The sequence below is a fragment of the Podarcis melisellensis genome, assembly GCF_964234715.1.
Source record: "Podarcis melisellensis genome assembly, chromosome: 11".
In the NCBI taxonomy this organism is placed as follows: domain Eukaryota; kingdom Metazoa; phylum Chordata; class Lepidosauria; order Squamata; family Lacertidae; genus Podarcis; species Podarcis melisellensis.
The window spans coordinates 14,914,289-14,942,095 of record NC_138543.1 but is presented as its reverse complement, the minus strand read 5'-3'; the positions used below and the strand labels follow the sequence as shown (position 1 = coordinate 14,942,095).

The following is a 27,807-nucleotide window of genomic DNA, read 5'->3' as shown; positions in this document are numbered from 1 at the left end:
CGCAGCCGCCTCAGCAGTCGCTTCACCTCAAGGCGGGCAAAGTTGAGGCTCCGGAGCGGGAGTTGTTGTCGCTCGGACCGGGCTCGGGAGGAAGCGCCATGGCGCCTCTGGCGAACGGCCTGTAGGGGAGCTGGGCTTTTGGGGGGGAAAAGAAAGAAGTCGCTCCGCTCCGTCCGTCGCGGAGGAGCCTGAGGAGACGAGTCCGCCCGGCGCGCCGGCAGCTCCGCTTATAGCAGGTGAGGGACTGGCGAAGGCGGGAAAAGCGCAGGTGCCTCCGCCGCTGGCTTCGCGCCTGTCCGGAGGGGGAATCGCGGGTTGGGAGAAGACCCCAAAGAAAAGGGGAATCCTCAACCCCACCCCGCACACGGGTGTCGCGTGCGGAACTTTAAGGCCCCAGGACCACCCGATCGTCTGAACATAGCCACACACATACACGCATCAGTCCAGGGCTCTGTTCAGACGATCGTTTGGGGGCTTAAGTGGGACTGCATGAGAGCTGTCCGTTGAAGGTCAGGCGACGGGGCGTGCACGGGTATCGCGTGCGTAACTTGAAGACGGTGCGCGCGCGTGTGGCGTCCACGCGTCGGTCCGGGGCTCCGTTCAGACGATCGGGTGGGGGGGATGTGTTGGGAGTGCTGCGGCCGTTCACGCGCACAGGAGCTGTCTGTTGAAGGTCAGGCGACGGGGCGGAATTGGGGTGGGGGGCTAAGGTTCGGGCTAAAACTATGCCGGCCTGCCCTGGCGGTTGGTTGTCTGAATGAGGCTCGTTTGGACCCGTCGGGAGAAACGCGGTAGGGGGAGGTAGCGCTGCTCTGCGCAGGGGCGGACATCGGGGTGTCAAAATTCAGGGCAACCTCCCCACCCATAACCATGGATGTAAATCTCATTACAAATTTGGGTGTCAAAATTAGGTGCCTCACACCCCGCATGGTGGTGGGAGGGAGCAGGGAGCAACTTCCTCCCCCCCCCCCAAAAAAACCCAAGGAAATAAATAAAAACGCCTAACTGAAAGTAGAAATTGTAGAAGGGCTTTGACAGGTGTTTTTTCTAAACGCTTGGGGTGGAAAGGAAGTAATTTAAAACTGTTGCTTCATGGCTGAGTTGGGATTTGAACCCAGATCTCCTAGGTCACAGTCCAACCCTCTTCTAGCCAATATACTGTACTGACTATCCCCAGAGACTCCGAGAAATTGTGCATGTATGTTCCTTTGCTGGAATTTTGGGTGTAATGTTCTGCTGTTTGTATTTAAAGTTCTCTGACAAAGTAATAAATGTAATAATTGTAAGCACAGTAAAATAATAATAATAAAAAAATTGTTGCTGAGCCATTTCATGCTGGATCCCCCGGGCAGTGCCAGACAGAGGATGGTGACAGGTGGGTGTCTTGCCCCCCTTAAAGAAATCTTGGCTGTGCCAATGTCCCGTTCTGAATTATAGTTGTGGGGTCCACCGTGATGCTCAAGGTGTGGTAGGGGTTGCAGGGCCACGTGGACAGGCCTCGTCCCTTGATGTCCATGTGTCCAAACTCTTTTGGAAGCGGTTATTTTGGTGTGCACCTGTGGAGCTGTTCCATGGGAGAAGGGGCCGCGGTGCGATAAAGGTCTCTCCTTGCTTGGAGAGACTCTGTGCACAGACCTTAGTGTGCAAATAGAACTCCTCCTGATGTGTTTTGGACACTGAGGAATGCGACTGCGGTGCATAGTGGCGACGGGAAGTGAAGCTTGCCTGCTGGTCCCAGGACCCTCTCCACATGTTTGGATACATGGAGGAGGTCATGTGAGCCCCGCCTAGTCAACTGTCGAAAGAGACTTGTATGCCGTTGGCACATACAACTTTCACACTAAATGGGACATCCCTGTAGGAACGTCATTGTGGGCAAAGTAGTCTTGTGAAATGAACTTTTTTTGGCAAACAAATGGAGCACAGCAGCCTACGTATCTCTTCAAGTAAATCTGATAAATAATACTTTTGCCTATAAAAGCTAATTCTCTATATTTCCAAGGCGGCACACTTTCTACTGCTGTCAGTGTACTGGGTGCGCTTTGCCCATTTGTCTTTGTTGTTCCACTTTCTCCCGTATCCATTGCGACTTTTCCCTCTATTTAAATGAGCTCCTTCTAACAAAAGGCTTGTTTTGAGAAAGAAAACTCCTTGTCCCCATCTCCTCACCCCTACCTTCCTAAGTTCGTGCAGGAATGTCTTCTACTCAGCATGCACTTTGCGTTTCTTGAGGGGTGGGCTGTCGGTCTGGGTTGTTTTGCTGATAGTTCAGCACCAGGTTTTAAATGCCTGGCTAGCTTAACATCCTATACAGCTGCTGCTTTGCTCTAGAGCTGGAGAGAGAAAACTTTTGACCGTAGCTGTAAAACTTTGTTTGTTTTCGTTTCATGTGATCTTCTTGCTGAGAATGGCCTAAAAGGAATATTTTAATTTGTGGAAGCTTTGGTTTCGTTCCAGACTTTGTTGGCAATGCTTGTGAAATAATTAAAAAGAAGAATGCTCAGAACAAGTGCAGAATACCTTTTCCTGACCTGATTAAGTTCCAGGATGGAAAACAGGGATATCTAACTACTTTAAGCCCCAGAACCTCTCTGTTATTATTATTATTATTATTATTTTTAAAATTAAACTCTGTCTATGTATGTTGTAGTCTGGTTCCCTGCATCAAAACATATCTCTGTCTTTTAACTGAAAGGTGTTACTGTAAATGATGCTGCTGGGTTTTGGTTGTTTTATTTAAAGTACAGTACTGGGTTTGGTTGTATTTGAAAATATTTTTCCTGGAGCTAGCTTACTTTAAACTGGTTGTCTTATTGTAATTATGCCGCTATTTTGCATAGATGCTAACAACCTACTGGTGTAATTTATTTGATTTTACAAGAAATGTAGACTTGATCAAACACTACAAAAGCTATCTGAGTTGTCAATGCCATCTATGGTGCATTGAGAATTACAACTCTATCCTTTACTCTAATAGTGAGCAGCTGATTTCCCAGTGTTGATCCTTATGTAAACCAAAGTGCCACCATCCACACAAAAGAGGAAAATATCAACATTCTTGGGGGAACCCCAAACTTTGCAGAAGTACAACAAATATAGGGAAAGCCCACTGTGATGGCAGTGGGGAAACCACCCCAAACTGCCTAGCGAGGACTGTGTATGCTCAGTGAGCAAGGACTTCTGATTGACTGCAAGGGGCAAGTGCAGAAAGTCTGGGAGAGCTAATGGAGTATTCTGGAAAAAGTATGTGCCTGAACAGAACACTCCATACTGCAGCATTTTGTTGCAGGTTTCATTCTAATAGCAGTGTGTTACAGAGTCAGAAGGTTTCAATTGCCCCAAGCACCACTCTACTGGCAGTATTAACCTATGTATATGTGGCATGGTGTAGAGTTAGTGCTTAAAAACTATGAGTAATCATATACAAAACCAGGAATTAATGGAATGCTTCCACTGTTTCCATGGTCATTTATAATTGATGCATAATCAATCACATGAGCCAGTGGACTGCATAAAACACAGAGCAGGATGTGTCTTGCTTTCCTAGAGGTCAGGGTAGGAAAGTGTCAGTGCCTTTCCTCTCATGGGACTGTTATCTTGGAACTCTTGCACATCAAGCAAGAAAACTGTAATGTTTCTCCATTCTAGACCGTTTTTTGTGGGTGGGTGGGGGCTGTTGTCCCATGAAGATTGATGAATAACAGAAAAACATATTTCATAGTCAAGATCTATTCACATGGAGGATTTGCAGCAGGGAATAGATATTTCCTTGTTACTCAAGACACTTGCTGGGGACAAATGCGGCGGTGGGGGCAGCTGTAGCTAAGGTCATTTCTCTGTCCTACTACAAGCCTGCAACACCAACAAGCTTCTTTTGTGCCCCTTTCGCTGCCTGAGGCATGAGACCTGGGCATCCTGATGGATGGCTGCACACAGTACTTCTAAAAGACTGAAAATGTGCTCCTTTTGTTCAGTGGTAGATCTGGGTCAGGGGAAAAGGATCAGGGAGAGGTGTCATACTGTCTGTTTCAGTCTTCCTCTCTGAAGACCAGAAGCCCATTTCATCCACTATCTTGATCTCAAAGTGTCCAAACAGAACACAGCCACCATAATTAGTTGCCACTGAGTCCCGTTAGGGAAAAAGGTGGGGTATGCATGAATGAAGGAGTGAGTGGTAGACTTTTTATCAATCCATGAATTTTCCCAGCCTGCTTTTAATAAAACTATCCAAGTTGGTGGCTATCATTTCATCCCGTGGCAGTGAATTCCACAGTTTAATGATATAGTATGTGAAGAACTGCCTTCTCTTGTTTGCTCTGAATCTTCTAATATTCAGCTGCATTGGATGACCCTGGTTTTTGTGTTAGGAGAAAGAGAGTAAAATAACTCTCTACCCACTTTCTGTGCATCACACATACCTTCATCATGTCACCACCCCTCCCCTTTTTGGAAACCAATGGATGGTGATGATGGGAGCCAAGAAGACATCGATCTACCTGGCCTCCCTCTTGCAAGTGCTTTGGTAGGAGATGCAGAGACATTAGCTCTAGTAGGGTGTGATGGTGGAGCTCTTCTCCAGCCACAACAATGTGTGTCCTATGAAGAATAGGAAGGATTCCAGAGGGTGGGGAGAGTGCTCGCCAACTGATAATTATTGAGGATAAAAGAGGCACAACAGTCTGAACTTTTATTGAACAAGGTTGGTTGTTAAGCGAAGACCTGTGCAGGTGTTTCACACAATTAGAATTGTGTGAGGAGAGAGCAGAGTATGCTAGCTACCCAGGTGCCCCACCACCCTCTATGCATTGGAGGGAAATGCCTGCAGTGAGGTGCCTGCTGTGCTCGCTGAGGCTTCTGGCATGATTTAGATCTCTCAATTATGCACCTGCAACATGTGGAGAGTGCTGGCATTGGGGTTATGATGCATAGGATGGCTAATGTATTCTTGCTCTCTCCCTGATCATATGAGGAGGAGAATGCCCTCATAGGAGTGAGTTCTGAGAGTATCAAAAAGGCAAACAGGTGCCAACATTTTTGTTCATTGAAAGCCTCCATTATGGCTAGCTTTGGGCTGTTATGTTGGGCTCCCCATTGATTTTGGTGGGAGCATTTTAATAGATGCCACTTTTGTTGTTGGCGTGTGAAGTTTGCATAATTTGGGCTAGGACTACTTCTGTCTGAGAATAGGATCCCGATCAATTCCCCTTCCATGCCCCTTCATCCCTCTTCTTCTCTTTGCACTAGCACAATAGTCTTAAACCTATTCAGAGCCAGGTCCCACTTTCAACCCAAACACTCATTTGGTGACCCATTTCTTAACCTTCTATATATTGACATAGCGGCAGTGCTCCTGTTGCGATCCAACTTGGATGAAGCTGTGACCCACTAGTGGGCCCCGACCCACTAGTTCAGCATTTCCCAACCTTGTGCCTCCAGCTGTTTTTGGACTACAACTCCCATCATCCTTAGCTAGCAAGACCAGTGGTTAGGGATGATGGGAATTGTAGTTCAAAAACGGCTGGAGGCCCAAGGTTGGGAAACACTGCACTAGTTAAAGACTAGTGCCCTAGCAGACTCCTGACAGTGCAAGATTCAAGCCAGTCATTGCTTCTCCTCTGTCCAGTGGCATGCATCTTTCCACTGATATAGTATTGTGCTCTGTTGGAATAAGGGTTTTATGAGCAATCCTATCACGCCTGGTGGCTTTCAGATAGGACATTCATTTACAACTGCCTTCACCAACTAGGTGCCCTCCAGATGTTTTGACTGCAACTCCCATCAGTTCTAGTCATCACAAACTCTAGGCCTCTCTGTCTGGCCCTCAGGACTCTCTCCAAGCCATGCTTCCTCCTCAGCCACACCCTTTCCCCCTGGTTACAGGTAGGTAGCCATGTTGGTCTGCTGTAGTCAAAACAAAATACAAAAATTCCTTCCAGTACACAAAAGCTCATGCCAATAACAAACTTAGTTGGTCTCTAAGGTGCTACTGGAAGGAATTTTTTCTTTCTTTTTCTAGACTTCATTGCTTGATAGAGTGGAATGTGTCCTTGGTTGGCTGGATAGAGGATAGCAAGAGCTATGAGAGCAGCCTGCTTTACAAAGGCTTTATCAGTGACTGCTCCCAGACTTCGGCACTCTCTCTGTAGGGAAGCTAGACAGACTAGCTGTCCTTCCACAGGTAGGTGAAGAATTTATTGTTCCAACAGGCTTTTTGGAATTGGACTGCTTTTCATTAAAGGGAGGATCCCACACAGTTTTTATTGTAATGATCTGTACGTTTTAAACAGATTTTATATGTGCCTATAATTTAAATTCTATCACTGTTTAATTGTGTTTTAATGTTTGTTTGTTTACTATACTTTTGGTGTTTCTTCCCAAGGTGTAAACAAATATAATAATAAAAAAAGTTTACATGAGTTGTTTTGCCCTTTTTTGCCTCTAGCAAAACAATAACAGTTTTCCCTCAAGGGCCAAGGCACTACTCTAGCCTTCTACCCAGTCTAGCCGACCTTGCTGAGCATAGCTAAGAAACTTAGCAATTTTGATAAAACCAGACTGAGTTTGCATATTATGTGAGCTGAAATGCTCGTAGAAAATGATCTGAAATCCTGTGTCCCACTAAACTTAAGATTTATTTGGGGAAGTTCGCTTTGGGAAAGTTGTTCAGATGATGATGTGGTCTTTGGTCTGAAAAAAGTTCCCCACCCTGGAATAGACTTACTGGGTTGTATTCATCATAACACTAAGGAAATTGCACCACCAGCTGATGGAACAACCTCTCCCGCCTCCTTTATGAGTAGATTTGTGGAGGGTGCAGGGAGAAGAGTCCCATTGTGAGAGTGGGCATCATTGTGCTGGTTTCCACTTGTTCAGTGATTTAGTTGCATATGACCCACTGAAATCAATGAGCAAGTATACTGTATTAAGTTTCATAGATCCACTCTGTGTATTACTTAGGTCGATAGCACCCTATATTCTGGTGACACTCATGGGGAAGCTTACATTTGGCTCCATCAGGAGCAGGACCTTTTTTGTAACAGCGCTTATGCGCTGTGTTTTCTTCTGGAAGAGTCCATACAGCTTCCACCATGCTCTTTATGAAGATGCGTGCGAAACCCTTGCTTTTTTAGGTAGCAGCTGAGAATTGTTGATGAACACTGCTATGCCCCATTAACTTAGTACAGTCGTACCTTTGCTCCCGAACGCCTTAGCTCCCGAATAAATTGGCTGCTGAATGATCGAAACCCGGAAGTGGCTTCCACGGCTTCCGATTGTCTGCAGGAACTTCCTGCAGACAACTAGAAGTCGTGCTTTGATTTCTGAACATTTTGGAAGTCGAACGGATTCTGTTTGACTTCCAAGATACGACTATCAATGTTTTGTTATGTCATCACTTCTGTTTAATTGTTGACTGGGCTCATGTATTTCATTATTTTATGGTTGATTTTTGTTGTGTGTTTTTTTTGAGAAACAGTTGTATAGAAGTATTAAAAAATAAAATAAATACTGGTTGAGTGCAAATAAATCTAGTTAAGTTTAGTGGGACACAGGATTTCAGGTCATTTTCTACGAGCATTTCAGCTCACATAATATGCATACTCAGTCTGGTTTTCTCAAAATTCTTAGCTGTGCTCAGCAAGGTCAGCTAGATTGGATACAAGGCTAGAGTAGTGCCTTGAGGGAAAACTGTTATTGTTCAGCAACTTGGGATGGTTAATGACAAGTCTGGAGAAGTGAAAGTGCTCTGCTTTCGCACTGGATAAGCCACTTTGTTTTGTTTAAAAGAAATGTGTCCATTGACTGAGCTCTATATTTAATGCAAGACTGAAACTGAAAGCTGGCTTCACTCTTCATTTTTCCTTGTAAATACCCCTGAATGCCCAGTAACACAATTCAGGAAAAGAGCACACTTAATTAGCTATGTCTGATCTTCCTGATGTGCATGCACTACGGAATGCAACTGCTGTAACTGGATTTAGGAAAATAGTAAACTGAGTCGCCAGCATATATGTTCTCTTATGCTGCTGAATAACTTGTTTACATCTTTCAGGCTCAAGTTAGGAATGGTCAGTTGATTGGCTATGCTGTAAACCTTTTTATCTGAGTATGCAACATACCATGGACCATATTTTCTCATGGTGCAGATTATAACAATCTGTACTCTTCAGCATGTGTTCTAGATTGCCAGTGGAAATTAATAGTTGATTCCATGTTTTTATTACATCCTAAATAGTATTGCTTTGTATACTTTTATAAAATTATGACCTGTATTAAAACAATTTGGCTAACAATATTTCATTATTGGATAATTTTGTAAAACTGGCAAGTTTGGCTTTTAATTTCATCTTGAGCATAGTGGTTTACGTCTGTATTTGCCCATCACGTCCAAAATGAGCAGCTGCTAGTTATTCCCGGTTCTGTATAATATGACTAATTTGTCTCAAGCTTGTTCCCACCAAAGAAGCTTCTACATCATGTGACAGGAACTAATTTTGGTGTTATTTGCTTCAACACAGTAAATAAAAGAGAGAACATGGATACGCTTCTTTGTAGGGTGGAAATGGTAGTACTGTAGAACACAGAGCAAAAACAACAATCGTAGTAGCTCATTACAATTTTCTGTGCCTGTTTCTATAGTTCTACAGTTGGACCAGCAGGAAGCTTAGTCCCGTAGAAATATAGGAAGCTTCCTTACACTGGGTTAGACCAATGCTTCCAGCTAGCACAGTATTTTCTACACTGACTGGCAATAGCTTTCCAGGATTCACACAGGGAACTCTCCCAGACCTACCTGGAGATATTAATGTTTGAATTTGGAACTATCTGCATGTAAAACAGACACCGTTCTTCTTAGCTATATCCTTTCCTTTGTGCTTAGTATTCCTAGTAACCAGAACCGACTTTCCCATAGGGCCTAGTGGTGCGTTGCACCAGGGTGCCGGCCTCTCAGGGGCCCCCCAGTGAGTGGGGGACATTTCCCTTTCCCTGCATGCCCACCTGCGCCCCGCCAACTGTATGGCTGGCAGGCATGCAGCTTCCTTCCCAAGCCTCTGCGGGGATTGCTCTCCTGCAGCAGCATGGGGGAGAGTTGCCCCCCCCCAATGTCTGGCAGTGCACAGCTCCCCCACACACTTTCTGTGTTAATTTGGGGGTGCTGGGCAGATATTTGCACCACAGCGCTGCATCTGCTAAGGATGACCCTGCTAGTAACAGACACATATATTTTTGGAAAGTTGAGATACCATAAGCGTTTAAGACCACCTGAATTGTAATACATAATCAAAGGGTGAAGAAGTCAGCTGTAGTTCTGAAATTCCTGTTTCTTCCACTCGATTGTATAATGCTTGTACACAGCATGTTGCTTCCTTAACACTTGAAATTTTGGGTCTCAGGTACAAAAACACAAGCCTTTTTATTTTGAGTCATTATAATCATGTTAGAAACTCCCTGAATTATCAGAACCGTTTTTATCACAGTTCTCCAGAGCTGCATTAATCTCCTAAACTGATTAACTATGAAAGGAGTACAACAGTATTAATTATGAAACACAGAAGTAGGTGGTCTGTTGGAAAGCATGCTTTCCATTTTAAGCCTGGAGTAACAATCCTAGTAACACAACGCTGCTCATGTGACAGCTAGACAAAGAAGCCATTATGCATGGCTAGCTGGAGATGCAGCCTGCTCAAACCTATATTCAGGCAAAACTTGGCAGATCCAACCTTAGAAAGTCTACTTTGTTAACACTCTTCCTTCTTCCAGGCAGTTCTTCCAGAACTCCTGGGTTTCTTTTCCTTGAGTTGACAAAAAAATGGGAGACTTACAGTATCCTTGTAATATTTGCTTTATGCAATATATGACATACAAATAAAGACAATTGAGATTTAGAATCAAGCAGAGCTCTAAAAGCTTGCAGATTTTCAGAGAGCAACGTGTGTGGCCACCCCCAATGTTGCACCCTTTGTTCCAGCTAATTCCAGCTAGAAGCTTTTAGCTTTCTCTCATCTTCTGCTTCTGTCTCAGTTTCAAACTCCAAAGTTAATTATTTCTTGCAAACTGTTTTAAGACTACCATAGATAGTCATTAAGACATATTAATGTTCTTTTGTCAGTACTCAGATCAACGGTGATCAAGGCAGCTAAACTCATAACAATATTATGGGATCAGTCACAGATTAAACCAAAGAAGTCCAGATTTGCTTTAATTATCCTGCTCATAGTGAGATAACAGGTGCAGGTCATTTGCAGTAAGTTAGCCAATGAGTTACATTTTGATGTTCCATGTTCCATTTTTACCCTTTAATTTGATACTGTCTTCATTGGCTGGCAGTCTCATAGATCAGGCAATGAAGGGATTATCAAATGAAAGGTTAAATTGGAAGCTGTAACATTAAAATGTAAGGCATTATTGAACTTTTGCTTTGCTCCAGTTTAGCCTTCCCCAACCTGTTGGCTTGCAGATGTTATTCCTGATCATTCCATCATTCCTGATCATTGGCCATGCAGGCTGGGGCTAGGAATATAAGAAAACAATGTTTGTTTTACTTCCTTTATGTTCAGCACATGCATCATTTTCCCCCCCATTCCACTGCAATTCAGCTTCTGACAAAAACTGTGTTATCCGTCTTGCTGTCTGCTGTGGTGGAATTTTATGTGCTTAATTACAGGTAATCATGCTACCTGACCCTGGTCCACCGCAATACAAATGGGGGTGGGTCATCATTTATGTATTGTTTTGTGGACTGAAAGCGCCAGCAGTGAATACCGATAGTATTTGTTCCAGAAGTAAAAAATAAAAATCAACAAACACTGGCAATTTCCACTCCTGTTTCTGTTTCCTTTGGAATTATCCAACATCCCTAGCTGCAGTTGATGGGAACTTCCCTCAAAACATACCATGTTGAAGATAGCTGCTCTTTTTTTTATCCCAGTAATGAATCTCAGGGCAGTGCTATTTAACTTATCCTGCCATTTCTAGCATTTGTATTTTTGACTGTGTGTAAAACAGGCATTATATGTGTCCTTAAATTCTTGCAGTATATATTGAATCACCACCTAACAATGATTCCAAAATATAATTGGCTGGCCCATCTATGGGCATATATATTTGAAAGCAAGCTTTCATATGCATATCCCTAGTTCATTTATGTGCATTTGATATTTGAACCTAAAAAGCATGCAATGAAGGCTACTATGTGATGAGATCATAGCAATAACTCAAGAAGGGGAGAGAAAAATTCATTCATCCTGGATCCCCTGGAAAGATGACCAGCACAGTCTTCAGTGATGATCTAACTAGGGTCACATATAGGCAGCAGTTTACTGTTGTGCACATATACTGTTGGATTGGAGCCACTGAGCCCTTCCTTGCTTGTTGATTCTGACTTCTAGCCTGTCTCATGATTCCTGGCTCACCTCACACTGTTGTCCTCAGTCCAGTTCTGACAGACACCATAGAAGACAGAATCAATACTCAAAATGATAGTCTGGAACTCTGAACTGAAACCAGGAAGATGAAACACTCTGGAGATGAATGCCATGCCTTGCATTTAGGAACAAATAAATGAAAAGCCTACTATAGTATGAAGGACACTGAGCTTGTGGCAGTGCACACAATCTAGGTGCCTTAGTGGAATACAAGCTGAACATGAGCCAGTGGTGTAGTGCAGCTGTTAGAAAAGCTATTGCAATCTTTGTCTGTATCAACAGAAACACAATGTCTAAATTACAGGAAGTAACAGCCCCCCCCCTTTTTTTGCATACATATGAAATACTTTATCAAGTTCTGGGTACCACATTTTTGGAAGAATCTGGATAAACCAGAGCATGTCCAAAAGAGTGGTCTGGTAACCGATGGAAAAAAAAGCCTTGTGGAAGAGTTGAAAAAGCTGGGTATGTTTTGCCTGCAGAAGAGAATAGAAGTGAGAGTCTTAAAATATCTGAGTGGTTTGTGGACATTTTGTACTACATTCAATTAGCCTCCGTTCTCTTTCATTCACTTTCCAATAGGTCTTTGCTGAATTTTCAGAGGAAAGGATGTGGTTCCACAAGTTGTGGAAAAAGGAGGTCCAGTCTATAGTTCCTCATTTAAATCAAAAGAGAAAAGATCTCACTCTTTAAACCCCACCATCCCATCTAGTCATAGAACTAGACTAGTTATGTTTTAATACTTGAATCAAATCTGATCCTATACACTTGCAGAAATGTTTTCTTTTATTTAGTGTCACAATATCCAAGATGTAGTCAGAAATATTATTCTTCTTTGTTCATAAGTTTTCATCTGGGGATTTGTTGTTTAGCTTTCTGGCATGGGAGAAGATAGGTTGAAAAATGTTTGCTAAGCCTCAGCAAGTTGATAGCTTAAATCAGAAGCCTTGCTGGGCTTGCTTGCAGGATTTGAATGAACTAGCAGCTCAGATTTAGCGAAGTTATCTTAATTAACCCTGACTTACACTACATTAATTGAATAATTGATGTTATAACTCACAAGGGTGTTTGCAGTGGTGAAAGGAAAACAAAAGCAGTTTCTTTGTCATTGCCAGTGGAATTGTGTTAAATAATTTATCTTGTTTATTCAGTTAGCTGTCACTAATCTATTAAAAAAACTTTATTTATTTATATACATTTGGAAAAAGGTGTCAACAAAATTTGCTTCCAGGAGGATCATATAATCCACTGAGAAATCTGAAACTCTGTTTTGCTGTTTAGTTGTGTTACAATTTATAAGAGAGGGTGATAGCCAGGTAAGGCTTATTCAGAGTAGACCAATTGAAATCAATTTATATCAATTAAACTACTCAGTTATTTGGTGATATCAAACTAAGAGTAGTTTCATTTAAAGATTCTACTTTTTATATCATGAGCATTATTAAGAACAGAAATATGAGTTCTTACTGTTATAATCACTACTTCCTATATTCTACAGACAACACATAATTTATCACACTCTCCTAGATTTACCATTTTGGCTAACCTCACTTTTACTTATAATGACTGTAAAATATGATTAAAGTAATGCATGTTGAAATATGCAAATTTTCCCAAAAGCCTTACAATTTGGAGCTACTAACACACTTGAATCAAGTCAGTGCAAGTCTCTAATGATTCCTGAGAATTGCCATCGATGATTTCTAACTAGGGAAGTAATCGTGGTAAAACATGTTCAATAATTTTTTGATCATTGTCAGTGGTAAAGGAAAAAATTGAGGAGAATGTTGACACACCACCAGGCCTGAACCCAGAAACAGAGCCTGTCTAGGCTATCTGCTTCAGACATTCTTTCCATTGACTAGATCCAGCCTCCTAGGAAAAGTGATCACTGTGACAACACAGCTGAATGGGTTAGAGTCGTTAGATGAATAAAGGCTTCACAAGTGTAGGGCTGAGCTAGACAGCCTGTTTCTATTCTGTAAGAGGCAACTTTGAAGAGAAGGAGCTTTATTTAACCATTTTATTTTTTTTTAAAAAACACACCCTTGTTTCTGAGTCATTCAGACATGGCGGGTGGGGTGAGTAAAAGGCATTGTGTTCTATTAGAGAAGTACTTTGAAAGTGATGCCTGGGAGCTTTTCATGAACTATTGTTAAAGGGTGTTCTTGGGCTGCAGAACATCATTAATGACTTTAGTGGATTTTAATTATTGAATTTTTTTCCGCAGATAAGTCACCTTCATTAAAATAATCACTTTTTTAAAAAATGACAGTCACATAAAACTGGCTTTTTAATGTTTGTAAGATAGTATGGGAGACCTGAGCAATTATTTTTGAAAATTACTCAATATAGTTGTTTTCTAGTTTCACCATTGCTCTATTTTTATAGAACAGTACTTAATAGTTTTGGGTGGAGATCCAGTGTTCTGCAAGCAGATTTCTGCTCAGGAGACAGGATTTCATCTTCTCCCTCCTGCAGCCTTTGTGTGGCTGTAAAATCTGTTCCAGAGGGTCCCCCAGCCCTCTGGAGCAAATTTTGAAGGCCCACAGGGGGTGCAGTGGGGAGAATAGAAAGATGAAGTCATACTGCATGTGTGGAATTACATTCTGCATGGGCAGCAATAGATAAACCCACACCATTTAGACATCTAATAGCTATTATAGGAGAATAAAATCCATCCATATTTATATTTATGGCGTATAGTTGCAGAGATTGTTGGTGCATACAGATAAAACAAAGCAGTTGGCACTGTTTTTCTTCCCATAGAGCGAGACTGGAGTATTCCCACTTTCCCACTGCATTTACTTCCTAGGAAGTATGTTAGGGATTCCTGTCCAAAGCAGAATAATGAAAATACAGCATAACATATTAATAGTGCAATCCTTTGCGTGTTGTCTCAGAATTAAGATGCATTCGGTTCAATGGAACTAACTTTCAGATAAGTAGGACTACAGTCTATGAAAGATTCCTTAACATTTACACACATTTACACACTCAAAATGTGAGTGTCGCCATGCTGCAGTTTGCTTGGTCACAGAAAACTATTGACTGATGACAACCTTCAGAGAGCTGCCAGGCCTTCGCAGTAGCATTGGAGGGCAGTGCTGGTGGCAGGAAGCCCAGGCAATCTGCAAGAGGAACAGTCACAACAGTCCTCTGCAATTGTTCTGCTGCCACCACTGTCCACTTTACGGATGCCACCAATTGATCCTTCACTCCCAAGTAGGACTCCATGGTTGCCTGGGCAACCTGCTGCCACCTCTTTCTTCTACTTGGGAGGAAGTCTATAGCGGGTTCCTCCATAGATCACCTGGACTGCCCCCACCTCACTCGTGAGAGAAGGTCTAAAGGGAGGGGGGGTTCCTCTCCGTGGCTCATCTGGGCAGCTGCCAACTTCTTCCTTTTCACAGGAGGATGTCTAAAGGGCAAATTGCTTAATTGGCTCCCTCTCATAGATATTTTGGTATTCTAGATTAGACTATGATAAGGATATGAACTCCACTCATTGAACTGTTACTGCAGTACATACATACGCAGAAAACCGTGAGAAAAAATAACCATGTTGAAGCACATCATGAATGATATGCCAATCTCTTATGACAAATGTCTGCTACTCCAATGTTGTAATCAAACATGGTAGCCATAGGTGACAAATGAGTAAGCTGGTGGAGGAGGGACAGAGTACTCCATTCTACTATGCAGCTAGCATAGAAACCAAGTTTGCCACCGGAGAAGGGACACACACTTTCCCCATTTTCAGCATAAAAATGCATCAGGTTGTCTCAAAAAGGATGGAGCTCTTTGTTTCTCTATCAGTTCCCAGCAGGCTAGCAATACTTTGGTGGGCTAAGTTGAAAGGTGTACCAAATGGAAGAAATGTGTGTTCACTAAGTTCATAGTATGGAGGCGTGCTTCAACTATTTAACAAAGATATTCTTTTAAAATATGAACCTCAGCATTTGAATTTTCCTTTAAACTCAAAGCACATTTTCACAGCTGTATGTCATAAATTTGCACATCTCTCCTGTCATACACATCTCCTTCTCACAATGCTGAAATAAAAAAGCTTCCAAGGCCCAGTACACACTAGCAAAGCTTTGACAAATGCAAAAAAAGTAATCTTGCTAGCCAGATTGGTACTTTACTTGTTTAAGCTTTAGTAGTTTTAAGGGACAATTCATTGGATGACAGGCCTGTGTGTAAATTGAAGATACTGTGCCCATTGAAAGGTACATTTGGAAGGTAGTACTTCTCAAAACATTTTTTCTCCCACATAACATTACATTTATCTTGAACTTTCCTATGCATTATTTATACACAGGATTAATCACAGATTTTGGACTGTTTTCAATTGTACTTAAAAGAGACCTTTCTCTGTGTGCAAGATACGGAAACCCCTCTGAAGAGAGTGTCAGATGACAGAATTTACCAGTGTCACAGGAGTTTGGTGTATAAATTCACTGTTTAGCCTACTTTTATAATAGAGCTTTATTGCTACTTTAATCCACACCACATGCAGATGACCTGAGCAAACCCCACGGAAAGACAGAAGTCTTGTTGTGTGTATGTGAAACAGTTGCTCAAAATCTGATGCACCAGCTGTGGCTCGGCTAGTTTGGAAGTCAAGGGAAACTTGATCTCTTAATCTTTTTTTTTCTTCACCAGACAGATATTGTAAATAACAACTGTTTCCTAACTGTATTCTGTCAGTTAGGCAGAATACAAGGTTTGAATACAAGGCTTTAAAGAATCATGCTCAATGTGGTCAAAAAGTTATATAGGAAAAGGGCATTAAGAGAAAAGAAATTTATCCCCCCCACCCCCAGCAATATTTTTGTCTGGATTTATTTGTCTTGTTCTGTAGCAGCGGCTGAATATTATGAATGCAGTCCAAAATACAGTGGTACCTTGGTTCTCAAACTTAATCCATTCCAGAAGTCTGTTCCAAAACCAAAGCGTTCCAAAACCAAGGCGCGCTTTCCCATAGAAAGTAATGCAAAATGGATTAATCTGTTTCAAACTCTTGAAAACAACCCCTAAAACAGCAATTTAGCATGAACTTTACTGAATAATGAGCCCATTGATCCATAAACTGAAGCAATAATCAATGTACTGTACTATAAAATAAATGACAGTATTGTAGATGATTAAAATTAAAATTATTCTTTTTTCTTACCTGCACTGATGATAGTCATTGTTTGGATGGGGGGCTTTTATCCATTTCCACAGTCACACAATCAGTCAATCAGTCAGTAGCTGAACTGGGTTCCACCCAGTCACAAAAACAAATTAACCGAAAAAGCCTCAAAATCAAAAATGCAAAATAAATAGCAAAAACAAAAGTGCCAAACTTAATCCATTCTGGAAGTCTGTTTGACTTCCGAAATGTTCAAAAACCAAGGCACAGCTTCTGATTGCTGCAGGTGCCCCGGAAACAATAGCCGACAGCCGCATCGGATGTTCGGCTTCAGAAAAACACTTTCGGGTTTTTGGTGTTTGAGAACCAAGGCGTTTGAGAACCAAGGTACCACTGTATTAAGTGTGCTTGTGCTCCAGTTGAAATCAATGGAACATTGCCGGGTGATTATATTCTCAAATCCCACAGATGTATCTGGCTCCTACCCTATATATATATTAACTTTAATGTACTTTGATGTAATAGGGACCATTAATGATGGTTTCTGAAGGTAGTAAATTAGGGTAATCGGCAACAAAAAGCTACCCAGCAATCAGTGTCTTTTAAGTCTTTCATGACAGAATCCATGCATAATATCTGGGTAGCTTTCAATGACTAACAATATATAATGTGAAAGAAACCATTAATACCAGTTGGGATGTAAAGTCTGCTCATGTAGTATGTAAGCCTTTTTTGGCACAGAGTTTGACACACACACACACACACACTTCACACCCTCTCTCTGCAGTCAATCACTTTAAAGTGCTTCATAACACATGTTGCAATTAAGCTGTAGAACTTTCTCCCCCCTCTTTTTCTCTTAATTTTTACTATAGAGAATAACTTTAACAAAGTGCCTCATTAAGTCCATAGCCACAGATTTTATTTTAGGAGAAATGGAATTGAAATAGCTGTAAAACTTGGATTATTGAATGCAGTATAACTCCTAGGTGCTTCCTTAGACAATGGTACCAATGACAATCCATTTTTGTAATGACAGATAAGCACCCTTTATCAGTACTATCCAGTTTCAAAAGGGGGTGCAGTCAGATTTAAATAATTCAATAAGTACTCTATAAGGAACATGGTTAAAGGACTGAAATCTTTTTTTTTTTTTTTGCTTATGTTAATAAAAATACACTCATCATTCATTTCCCTTCAAATTACTGCTCACAGCAAGGAATTAGCTTCCAAATTCACTTTCAGAAGGTTTCAGATAACCTGAAACCAGAGCCAATTTACATATTTTAATAGGATGATTTATCTTGGAAAAAATATTAATTACAACAAAAAGTCTTTGATTGTTAGGGTTTCTAAGGCAATGCCTTTGTTGGATCCTTTTAATGATGAAGCAGGCTGTCTCTAAAGCAGATTCTGTTCACATTAAAGGAAATGAATGTGAGAGTTTAATGACATGGGGCATCTTTTTTCTTTTTTTAAAGTAGCATTAAGAAAAGTTAGATTGATATGAATAACAATTGAGAACTTTGATATCAAATTGGTATGAAATTATCAAAGTGTTTTCTTTGCATAATGTATAGGTTTGTTTACCACTATTAAATTAGTGTATATAGCATTATTTTCTATTTCAAATGCCAAATATCAGATGCTGTTTTAAAAGTAATTTCATTCATTCACCGGTTCCTCATTGTGGAATGAGGAAAGGTATGTACAGCAGGGCAGAACATGCTGCAGTGATGACATATCCCCATTCTGTATACTTTTATTGCATTTGTAGGCTCTGGATCACGAAATGTGGTGTATGGTGGGCCACTTTCTTCCATGGCTTTCTGTAATAGATCATGCAAGGAAAAAATGGTCTGGCTATACCCTTTGAGAATATGTGGAGTCTATTTTGAATTTTTTTATAAAAGCACAAGGTATGCTATCTCTGAGGAGGATGAACTCTGTTCTGTTAAAAGAACTGTTTGGGAAAATCCCTAGGTCAAAGCTTTCCAAATACTGTGTCGTGACACATTAGTCAGTGTGTTGTGCGAATGCTCCCCAAGCTCCTCCCAGAGCTGGAAAATGGTTAGTTTAACTCCCAGTTTGCTAGTAAAACTGAATTACTGTGTCGTGAAATGATGCATGTCTAAAAAGTGTGTCACCAACGTGAAAAGTTTGGAAAGCTCTATCCTAGGTGAATTCATCAAACCAATTTTAATGTGAAACTGATGTAAAACATAATCCAAATAAATATTCTGAAAAGCTCAAACTTTTATATTGATAGGTTTGTTTTGTTTCTGCAAGCAGTAATTATCTTTTAGCTCTTTCATAAAATGTTTATTGCAGGTCTCTAATGTTATGTATAGCCTAAATTTCCTAAAGTTGCTAATACTTTTAACATAACTTCTTTTGGAATGCCTAGATACAGAAGAACTAGTCTTTGTTTCTTTTCTGATATAATACCTGTTTTTGTTTATGTGCACCACAGTCTTCTATTATTTGTGGCCAGCATTTTTTAAAAAAACAAGATGCTATTGCATTTATAAAGAATATTACTCTACGGCTCTTCAAGTATACTGTTAGTTTAAAACTATTTTTGAGCTCTCTTTTCTATATATTCATAGATAAGTTAGCTTGCATTTTTTCAAAATACAGTTTTGACATTTGATGCCTTAGCCTTCATTCTATGCCCTTAAAATACTCTTCATTATATTAACTTTATCAAATGCTTAAGGTATATTTTCCTTTATTTGAGATCGTCAGTAAAGAGCTAATGCTGGTTATGGCAGTCCTCCATACCCAATGAGTTAACGATTTGCCTTGCAAATTTATATTCTGCTTTATGTGCCATGAGCCAGATTATAAGGTATGTGACAGAATGAGAAAATATATACATGTGTGAAAATGATTTCCTAGTGCACTGCTCCTGCTGCATTTAATGCCCGTTATCTATTAACACTGCAAGCAGAATCGATAAAAGCAATCAAGTTTATTCATAGCCACAAGTTAACATGAGACTAATCATTGCTGACAAGATTGGGTCAGATACAAGTTTTGATAAGGTCAGCATTGGTTGCTTTAATTAATGTTTCTGTCTGTCAACAAAAGATAACATTTTTGTTTTTATGTCCAAAGTCCCACATTGCTGCCTTGTGTTCGTTGTTTACTGTCTAAGAATGCATTATGAGCAGAGATTGTGTACAGCAAAAGCCATAGTGAGGTTTCAATACCTGTGGGACCAGAATGTATGAAAGTGTTAGCAATAATCGTTGGACTGGTCCTGTCCTATAGACGCTGAGCATTTAGTGACCTCACTGCCTGCTGCTGCACGTTCTGAACCAGTCTGTAGTACATTTGCACATGCTTAGAGCTCCTGCCATGGGGTTGAAAATGCTGTTTGATGGGGTGTAGATGTACAAAAATGTGGGGTGCTGGTTATGCCTCTGGATGCTGATGCGCTGGTGGCGCTGTGGTCTAAACCACTTAGCCTCTTGGGCTTGCCAATCAGAAAGTTGATGGTTCGAATCCCCGCGACAGGGTGAGCTCTCATTGCTCTGTTCCAGCTCCTGCTAACCTAGCAGTTCAAAAGCACGCCAGTGCAAGTAGATAAATAGGTACCACTGCTGCAGGAAGATAAACGGCATTTCCGTGTTCTCTGGTTATCACCACGGTGCCCCATTGCACTAGAAGTGATTTAGTCATGCTGGCCACATCACCTGGAAAGCTGTCTGTGGACAAACACTGGCTTCTTTGGCCTGAAAACGAGATGAGTGTCGCAACCTCATAGTCGCCTTTGACTGGACCTAACCGTCCAGGGGGCCTTTACCTTTTTTTAACCTTTACCTGTGTGTCCTAGGCATGTTCCCTGTCTTTGCATTTTTTCCCTTAGTTGGAGGATACCTGTGCAAGTACAGGTGTATGCACATAGAGTTCTCTACATCAAGTGTGGGCAACATTTTTCAGCCCCAAAGGCAACATTCTTTGGAGGGTAACATTCCAAGGGCCACTTTCCAGTGGGGAATGTGGGCGAGGCAGAAGCAAAGGTGGGAAAAGAAATGGATGTGACTCCTGCATTTGTACAGTATTGCAGCTATACAAAAGCCAGACGAGTTTATAGACATGCTTTGACATGCATCCCTCCCATCTAGGCAAGCAGGTTGGAGTGATTATCACAGTTCTAGGACTCTTTCCAGCTAGGCAAAAGGACCCATGAAGGGTTTGGCCTGGGGAGAGGGCGCATAAACTGGAGGGCCAGAGGGAGAACCCTGGAAGGCCATTTTTGGCTTATGGGCTCGAGATTCCCCACCATGAGGGTGAGAACACTGACCGGGATCTTCATCTCTGTGGAGGTAGCCCTGTGTGTGCATATATCTGTGTTTGCGTAGTCTTGCTTTGAACTTGCATGGCCACCCTTCTTTGGGAATGATGCTGAGCATTCTACACTGGCTCTCAGTACGTTTCCGAGCCCAATTCAAAGTATTGCTGCTGACCTTTAAAGCCCTAAACAGCTTCAGCACTGTACCTGAAGGAACGTCTCCACCTCCATCGTTCAGCCCAGACACTTAGGTCCAGCTCTGTAGGCCTTCTGGCGGTTCCCTCACTGCGAGAAGTGAAGTTACAGGGCACCAGGCAGAGGGTCTTCTCGGTAGTGGCACCCTCCCTGTGGAACGCCCTCCTTTCTGATGTCAAGGAGATAAATAACTACACAACTTTTAGAAGACATCTGAAGGCAGCCGTGTATCAGGAAGTTTTTTTATGTTTGATGTCTCACTGTGTATTTATATTTTGTTGTTAAGTCACCCAGAGTGGCTAGGGCAACCCAGTCAGATGGGTGGGCTATTATTATTATTATTATTATTATTATTAAACAGGGAACATGATGCCAGCTTGTGTGTGACACAAAGGGAGCAGGGCTAGTCCACATATTCTTGCTTTCCCTTTCTTGTATTTAGTACCTGTGGTTACTGCATAGCAAGCAGCTAAATATTCTGATGTAAAAGTTGTTTACTATTCCACTACCCTTATTGCACAAAAAGAAAGCTGTATGAAGAACAGCTTATGCCATTTCATACAGTTCTAGCTGTGAGGTGCCTTGCGTATATTGTGGGGCTACAACTTGCATCAGCCTTAGCCAGCCTGGCCAAAAGCCAGGGATGATGGATGTTGTAGTACAACAACATCTGGAGGGTGCCAGGCTGACTACCTCTGTTCTAGTGGGTCTGTAATAGCCCACCCCAAACACATTGTTGTTTTTCCCCAAACCAGTTTAGTGTTGATCATTTTGTAGGCTGCTCTGTGAGCAGAATAATCACCATTCTAAGTGGATGAAAACTTTAAACCTGCTATTCTTGCAGCTGTCATATGATGTGCAGCTGTTTAGATGATAGCTGGGCTCTGCGGATCATGAAAACACACTCCCATTTATAAAGTCCTTTAGCACACTACTGGGATTTCAGCTTCTCCAAAGTGCTTTTGAGAACAGAACACCATTTCAATATATGATTAGCAAAGAAAATATTAAAATTACGCTAAAAAAAGGTATATATGTGATCACAAAGGTAGACTCGTATGTGAATAAATTGTCATTGCTAATTATTATTTTTTGGGGGGGATTCTTATTTTGAAAGAGATCTGGAGTGGTCAGCCCAAAGAAGTTTTTACTGTCCTATAATTTCCTTTCCCAATGGAAATATGTGGTGTTTCTTTAACTGTACGGTTTATTTTCCAGGGATACTAATGGAAAATCTAAACCAGTAATTTCTTTGCTTTTCTGATATTGGGTGGATCCAGATAGCTGCCACATGCCAGACTAAGCCGCCTCCAGGCATCTGCCAAATCCTATGGGTTCCTGTCCACAGTTAGGACAATGGTGGACTTTAACTAGTGTTTACAAATCCACTTCACATTCTTGATTGCACTTTTGTTTGAAGCTAACCATGGTTAATATTAACAATGGTGCAAATGCAATGCTTTTCAAAAAAACGAATTTCAAAAAATGCAGACTCACGTTTAAGAGGGAGGCAAAGAGTGTGAAAGCCCACAGTTCACTCACAATATCTCAATCCTGCTTATGGGACTGGACATGTTAGATCTGCACTAGGTTTCTTTCAAATTCAAGAAAACGAGGAAATCCCTCAGTGAAAGGGATTAGCGAGAGTGTGCCAAGCTAGTATCCTTGAATAAAAACCATCCCCTAACCATTACCTTTTGGTTGATTATTATGCAAGTGTGCCATCTCATTTCAGATCCTGTCCTCTTTTATGCAACTATCTACCACTGCCAGATTTTTTAAAGAATTTTTTTTTTTACTACTGCAACTATTTCTCATAATCTCAAACAATGCTATCTTTCCACCAGTTATAGTGGGATAGTCAGTAGTTTGTCTCTAACTAAGTTTTACTCATAATAGACTCATTGAAATTAATGGAGCCAGGTGACATGTCTATTAATTTTCAATAGGTCTACTCTGAGTAGGACTAACATTGGATTCTACCCAATACCTTTTATAAGGTAAAAGTGAAAGACCCCTGGATGGTTAAGTCCAGTCGAATTTGACTATGGGGTGCGGCGCTCATCTCCGCTTTTAGGCTGAGGGAGCTGGCGTTTGTCTGCAGACTTTTCCAGGTCATGTGGCCCGCATGACTAAACCACTTCAGGCGCAATTGAACACTGATGGAAGGTAGAGCACACAGAAACACCATTTTCCTTCCCACTGCAGCAATACCTATTTATCTATTTGTGCTGGTATGCTTTTTAATTGCTAGGTTGGCAGGAGCTCAGACAAAGCTCCCAATAAGTATCAACATTTACCTTCACATGTCATTTCTACTGTGACACTCGCTTATGTAATCTTCCATCTGGGGGTCTTGAAAAGTGGTCACTGGGTATCTTTTTAAAAATGTTCTTTATAAACAACATAACTGACATATGAAAATTTCAACCCTTTTATAGTTTGTGTTGTCAGTGTTGTTCATTCAGTTATGAGGAATCCTTGAGACCTTTATATTAATGTATCATTAGAAATGTATTTCTGCATACTGTAGATAGAGTTAAATCTTCTACATTTTTTTTGCTAATATAAACACTTTAGCAATGCTAATCAGTTGTACTGATTTTCTGTTTTGATTTTCCTTAATAATTAAGCAAAAAAACTAGGATGCAATCAAGTTGTACACTAGGGGGTTCATGCAAATAGTTGAGTCTTCTTTTTTACATTAATCTTTTTTGTTAGAGGCATTCAGTAGGAAATTTATTGACATTTTAAGAAAAGGAAATACAATTTACCTGCATAATCTGCTTTAATAAGGGAAATCACTGCTTCATTGGAAATTAAACTGCAAGTGCACAACTTTTCTTTCCTGGTTAATATAGCTCATTGACTACCACAGTATTAATGCTACTTAAGGAGCTTTCAAATCTTGACATGCATAGAACAAAAGGGCTTGTGTAGCTGAGAAGTGCAGAAACCCATGAATGCAATTTAGCTCAGCCCAGTCTTATGCTGGTTTTTCCTCAACTGTGCTCTGATAATGGAAGCAAATCTAGAATGGATATTGCTGCTCACAGGATATTTGCAGTTCAACGGCAGAATGTTTGCTTTGAATGCAGAAGATCCCCGTTTCAATACCTGGCATCTCTAGATAGGAGTGTTGTCTGTCTAAAATCCCAGAGAGCTGCTATTAGTCAGTGTTGACAATACTGAGCTAGATGGACCAGTGGTGTGGCTTGTTATAAGGTGGCTTTCTATGTTCCTAGGCAGCAGTCTTGCTTGCTGTGACTACACTGGTGTCTTGTGCAATAAACACAAACTTTTAAGAGCAGAGTCACAGCCCATGCACAAGCAAATATTTACCAGTGATCTATGGCCTGTTGGAGGGATGCGGGTGGCGCTGTGGGCTAAACCACAGAACCTAGTACTTGCTGATCAGAAGGTCGGCGGTTTGAATCCCCGTGACAGGGTGAGCTCCCGCTGCTAGGTCCCAGCTCCTGCCAACCTAGCAGTTCGAAAGCACGTCAAAGTAAAAATAGATAAATAGGTACCGCTCTGGCGGGAAGGTAAACGGTGTTTCCGTGCGCTGCTCTGGTTTGCCAGAAGCGGCTTAGTCATGCTGGCCACATGACCCAGAAGCTGTACACCAGCTCCCCCCCGCCAATAAAGCGAGATGAGCGCCGCAACCCCAAAGTCAGTCACGACTGGACCTAATGGTCAGGGGTCCCTTTACCTTTACCTTTATGGCCTGTTGGAAACAAATGCATCTTAAAGGCCATTCACTGTCCCTCTCCCTCTGCTCTGCCAAGGGCTGTGTTAATCATCTATGAGTTCTGTTGATTATGTCCCTAGAAGCAGAATTAGAGCAGTGAAGGAAACCCATTTATAAATAGTTAGTGGAAAGTTGATTGAGGCTGCAGTCCTGTACTTATAGACCCTCTAAGCGTCCCTGTTTTCTAGGGACGTCCCTGAATTTAGAGAAGCTGTCCTGGTTTATGATTTGATCCCAGAATGTCCCGCTTTTCCTTAGGATGTCCCTATTTTCATCGGAGAAATGTTGCAGGATATGGAGTTATCCGACCCTTAAGCCATCTAAAGGCAGCCCTGTATAGGGAAGTTTTTTAATGTTTAATGTTTTATCATACTTTTCTATATATTGGAAGCCTCCCAGAGTGGCTGGGGCAACCCAGTCAGATGGGCCAGATATAAATAGTAAAATTATTATTATGGAACAGGACGTGCCTATTTTCTTCAGATAAATGTTGGAGGGTATGTACTTACACAGCTCAAGACCACAATACCTCAAGGACTGCCTCTCTCCGTATGAACCTACCTGGACCCTGAGAACATCTTCTGAGGCCCTTCTTTGTGTGCCTCCTCCATGAGAAGTCCAGAGGGTGGCAATGTATCTTTTCTGCAGTGGTTCTCCATTTGTGGAATGCTGTCCCCAGGGAGAATCTGCTGGCGTCTTCATTATACACCTTTAGGTGCCAGGCGAAAGTGCTCCTCTTTAACCAGGCCTTTGGCTGATTGACATCCAATGACCTTTTAAAATGCGTTGTGGAAGGGGGGGGGGTAATTGGGTTGTTTTTGTTACGTATTCTGTCTTCTTATAGTGTGATTTAATGTTGTGAACTGCCCTGAGACCTGTGGGTATAGAGCAGTATACAAATTAAATTAAATTAATTATTAATAGTTATTATGCTCACTAGCTGGAAGTAAGCGCCACTTAACTCAGTAGGACCTACTTTTGAGTAGGCGTGCTATGACTGCACTGCATATTAAATAAACAAAAGTGACCTGTGTGATCTAGTCTGTTGCATCTGAGAACTACATCCTAGAACATCCCCTACCTTGCTGAAGAAGATATTAAAATGCAATTCTCAACTCCTTCATGTCACTGGAAGTATGAGTTCTTCTCCACTTATACAATGATACACCTGTGCCAAGTTTATTGTGCTTTCCACCATTCAGACACCAGTTCTTATTTTCATATATCCACTCCTATAGTCCCATCTGAAACAGGTTGCTTCATCCTCCATCAATGCAAAGTTGGACTTGGTTGTAACAAGTTCCTAACAGTAATATTAGCAATTGTTTTCTTTTTTCACACAGGGCTATTCTGTGAAAAAGATGGTTCTTTATTTGGACTGGTTTGTTTACTTCCCTCTCATGCTTTTGTACCACTGGGTGACCACAACTTTATCCCTAAATCTTGAGGATCCAAATGTCTGTAGCCACTGGGAGAGGTAACATTTAAGAGCTATTTTGCTAGTAGTTTATGTCCATGTTTATGTTTATTTAAAGTGCATACTGCATGTATGAAAACGGATCTGTGCTCTATATCCCAAAGCAGCTATATAGAAAAAAATGCATCTCTCTCTCTCTCACACACACACACACACACACACATTCTACTTTAAAATATATCCATGCCTGGAATGGGAAATAAAAACCATAACAGTGGTACCTTGGATTGCAAACAGTTTGGGTTACAAATTCCACTAACCCGGAAGTAGTACCTTGGGTTGAGAACTTTGCCCCAGGGTGAGAATGGAAATCACGTGCCAGCAACGCTGTGGCAGCAGGAGGCCCCATTAGCGAAAGCATGCCTCAGGTTAAGAACGGTTTCGGGTTAAGAATGGACCTCTGGAACGAATTAAGTTCGTAACCCAAGGTACCACTGTATAAATACCAGACACACTATAAATGGATACCTTTAATCCAATTAACTCTGTGGGAGAATATGCATATTCAAATTAGCCCTATTGGAAGCCATCCAGGTGTAATTATGAAGCTTTTAAAATCTACCTTAAAACTTGTTGGTTTAATTATTTTCACATGGGAGGAAAATACAGCTATAATTTCAGTGCAGTGTGTCTTCCACTGGCAGCTCTGTGCATACAAAGGGATGTGTGCACAGATCTGTCTCCTTTGCTTAAATGAATGAAGGAATTACATAAAGAGGAGGAGCACCACAGCATATCCACTGGAGTTCTCATGCATACAAAGAGTTGAAGGGCTGTGGGTGCACATTTAGCACCATACCAAGCTTGCAAAAGCAAATTCAGATGCTGTTTTTACTCATTTTGTAGCCTTTAATTTTTTGTGTCTTTTCATGTAAACATCTGAAGCATTGATTGCATGTTGTTGGATCCAGTGTTAGTTGTGCTTAGAGTAGACCTACTGAAATCAATGGGATTTACCGTAAGTTTGCCTAAACTTAAGTCTCATAGATTTCAAAAGGTCTTCTCTAAGCATAACAAAGTCTGAATCTTGCCCCTAAAACTAGTAGAAACCATCATTTGTTTGACGGGTGATTATTTCTAAATATAGTATTCTTTCATTCTTCTTCCAATATTCAGGGGTGTGGCAAGAGGGAAGAACATATAAACCACCATCTGGAAAGTTACCATACCACTAGCAGTTGCACTGGAATAGATGGTAGTCAACAAATTACTTGTTGCTGCTTGAATCTTTGGCAATCCTGTAGGATAATTCCAACTAAATTGCGAATGTAGGGGAAAGGAATGAGATACTAGCCTCTAAGTGAATTAAGAATGAGCAGAACACCAGGCTTATGCAGCATACCGGTGTGTACAGTCCTATGAAACTCACTGGGACTTATTTTATAGTAGGTTAGCATAGGAGCATGAGACACCTTAGTGAAATTACACTTTTTTCTTTGGCAATGATAAACAGAAACAGCTGGCCTGTGTAATTCATGTAGGTGTTCGCCAAGGAACCTTTATACTGTATTTATACTGTTT

The 27,807-nt window shown here is 41.3% G+C and overlaps 1 protein-coding gene and 2 long non-coding RNA genes across 3 annotated transcripts in view; 1 reads left to right on the top strand and 2 right to left on the bottom strand.

Moving 5' to 3' along the window:
- The window catches only part of LOC309380719, a 126,087-nt gene that overhangs the window by 12,229 nt on the left and 86,051 nt on the right, over positions 1 to 27,807 (bottom strand). The gene's annotated exons all lie outside the window — the stretch shown is intronic.
- Positions 144 to 26,257, bottom strand: LOC309380682. Its single transcript, XR_014173021.1, has 2 exons — positions 26,149 to 26,257; positions 144 to 221 (listed from the first exon to the last, which is right to left on the bottom strand). It is a non-coding gene; the product is annotated as an uncharacterized lncRNA (long non-coding RNA).
- The window catches only part of MEGF10 (multiple EGF like domains 10), an 85,572-nt gene continuing 83,923 nt past the window's right edge, over positions 26,159 to 27,807 (top strand). The window contains exon 1 of the mRNA XM_081930431.1: positions 26,159 to 26,286. Within this exon, the coding sequence (XP_081786557.1) occupies positions 26,171 to 26,286 (116 nt within the window). The 5' untranslated portion in view covers positions 26,159 to 26,170. The remainder of the gene's footprint in view (positions 26,287 to 27,807) is intronic.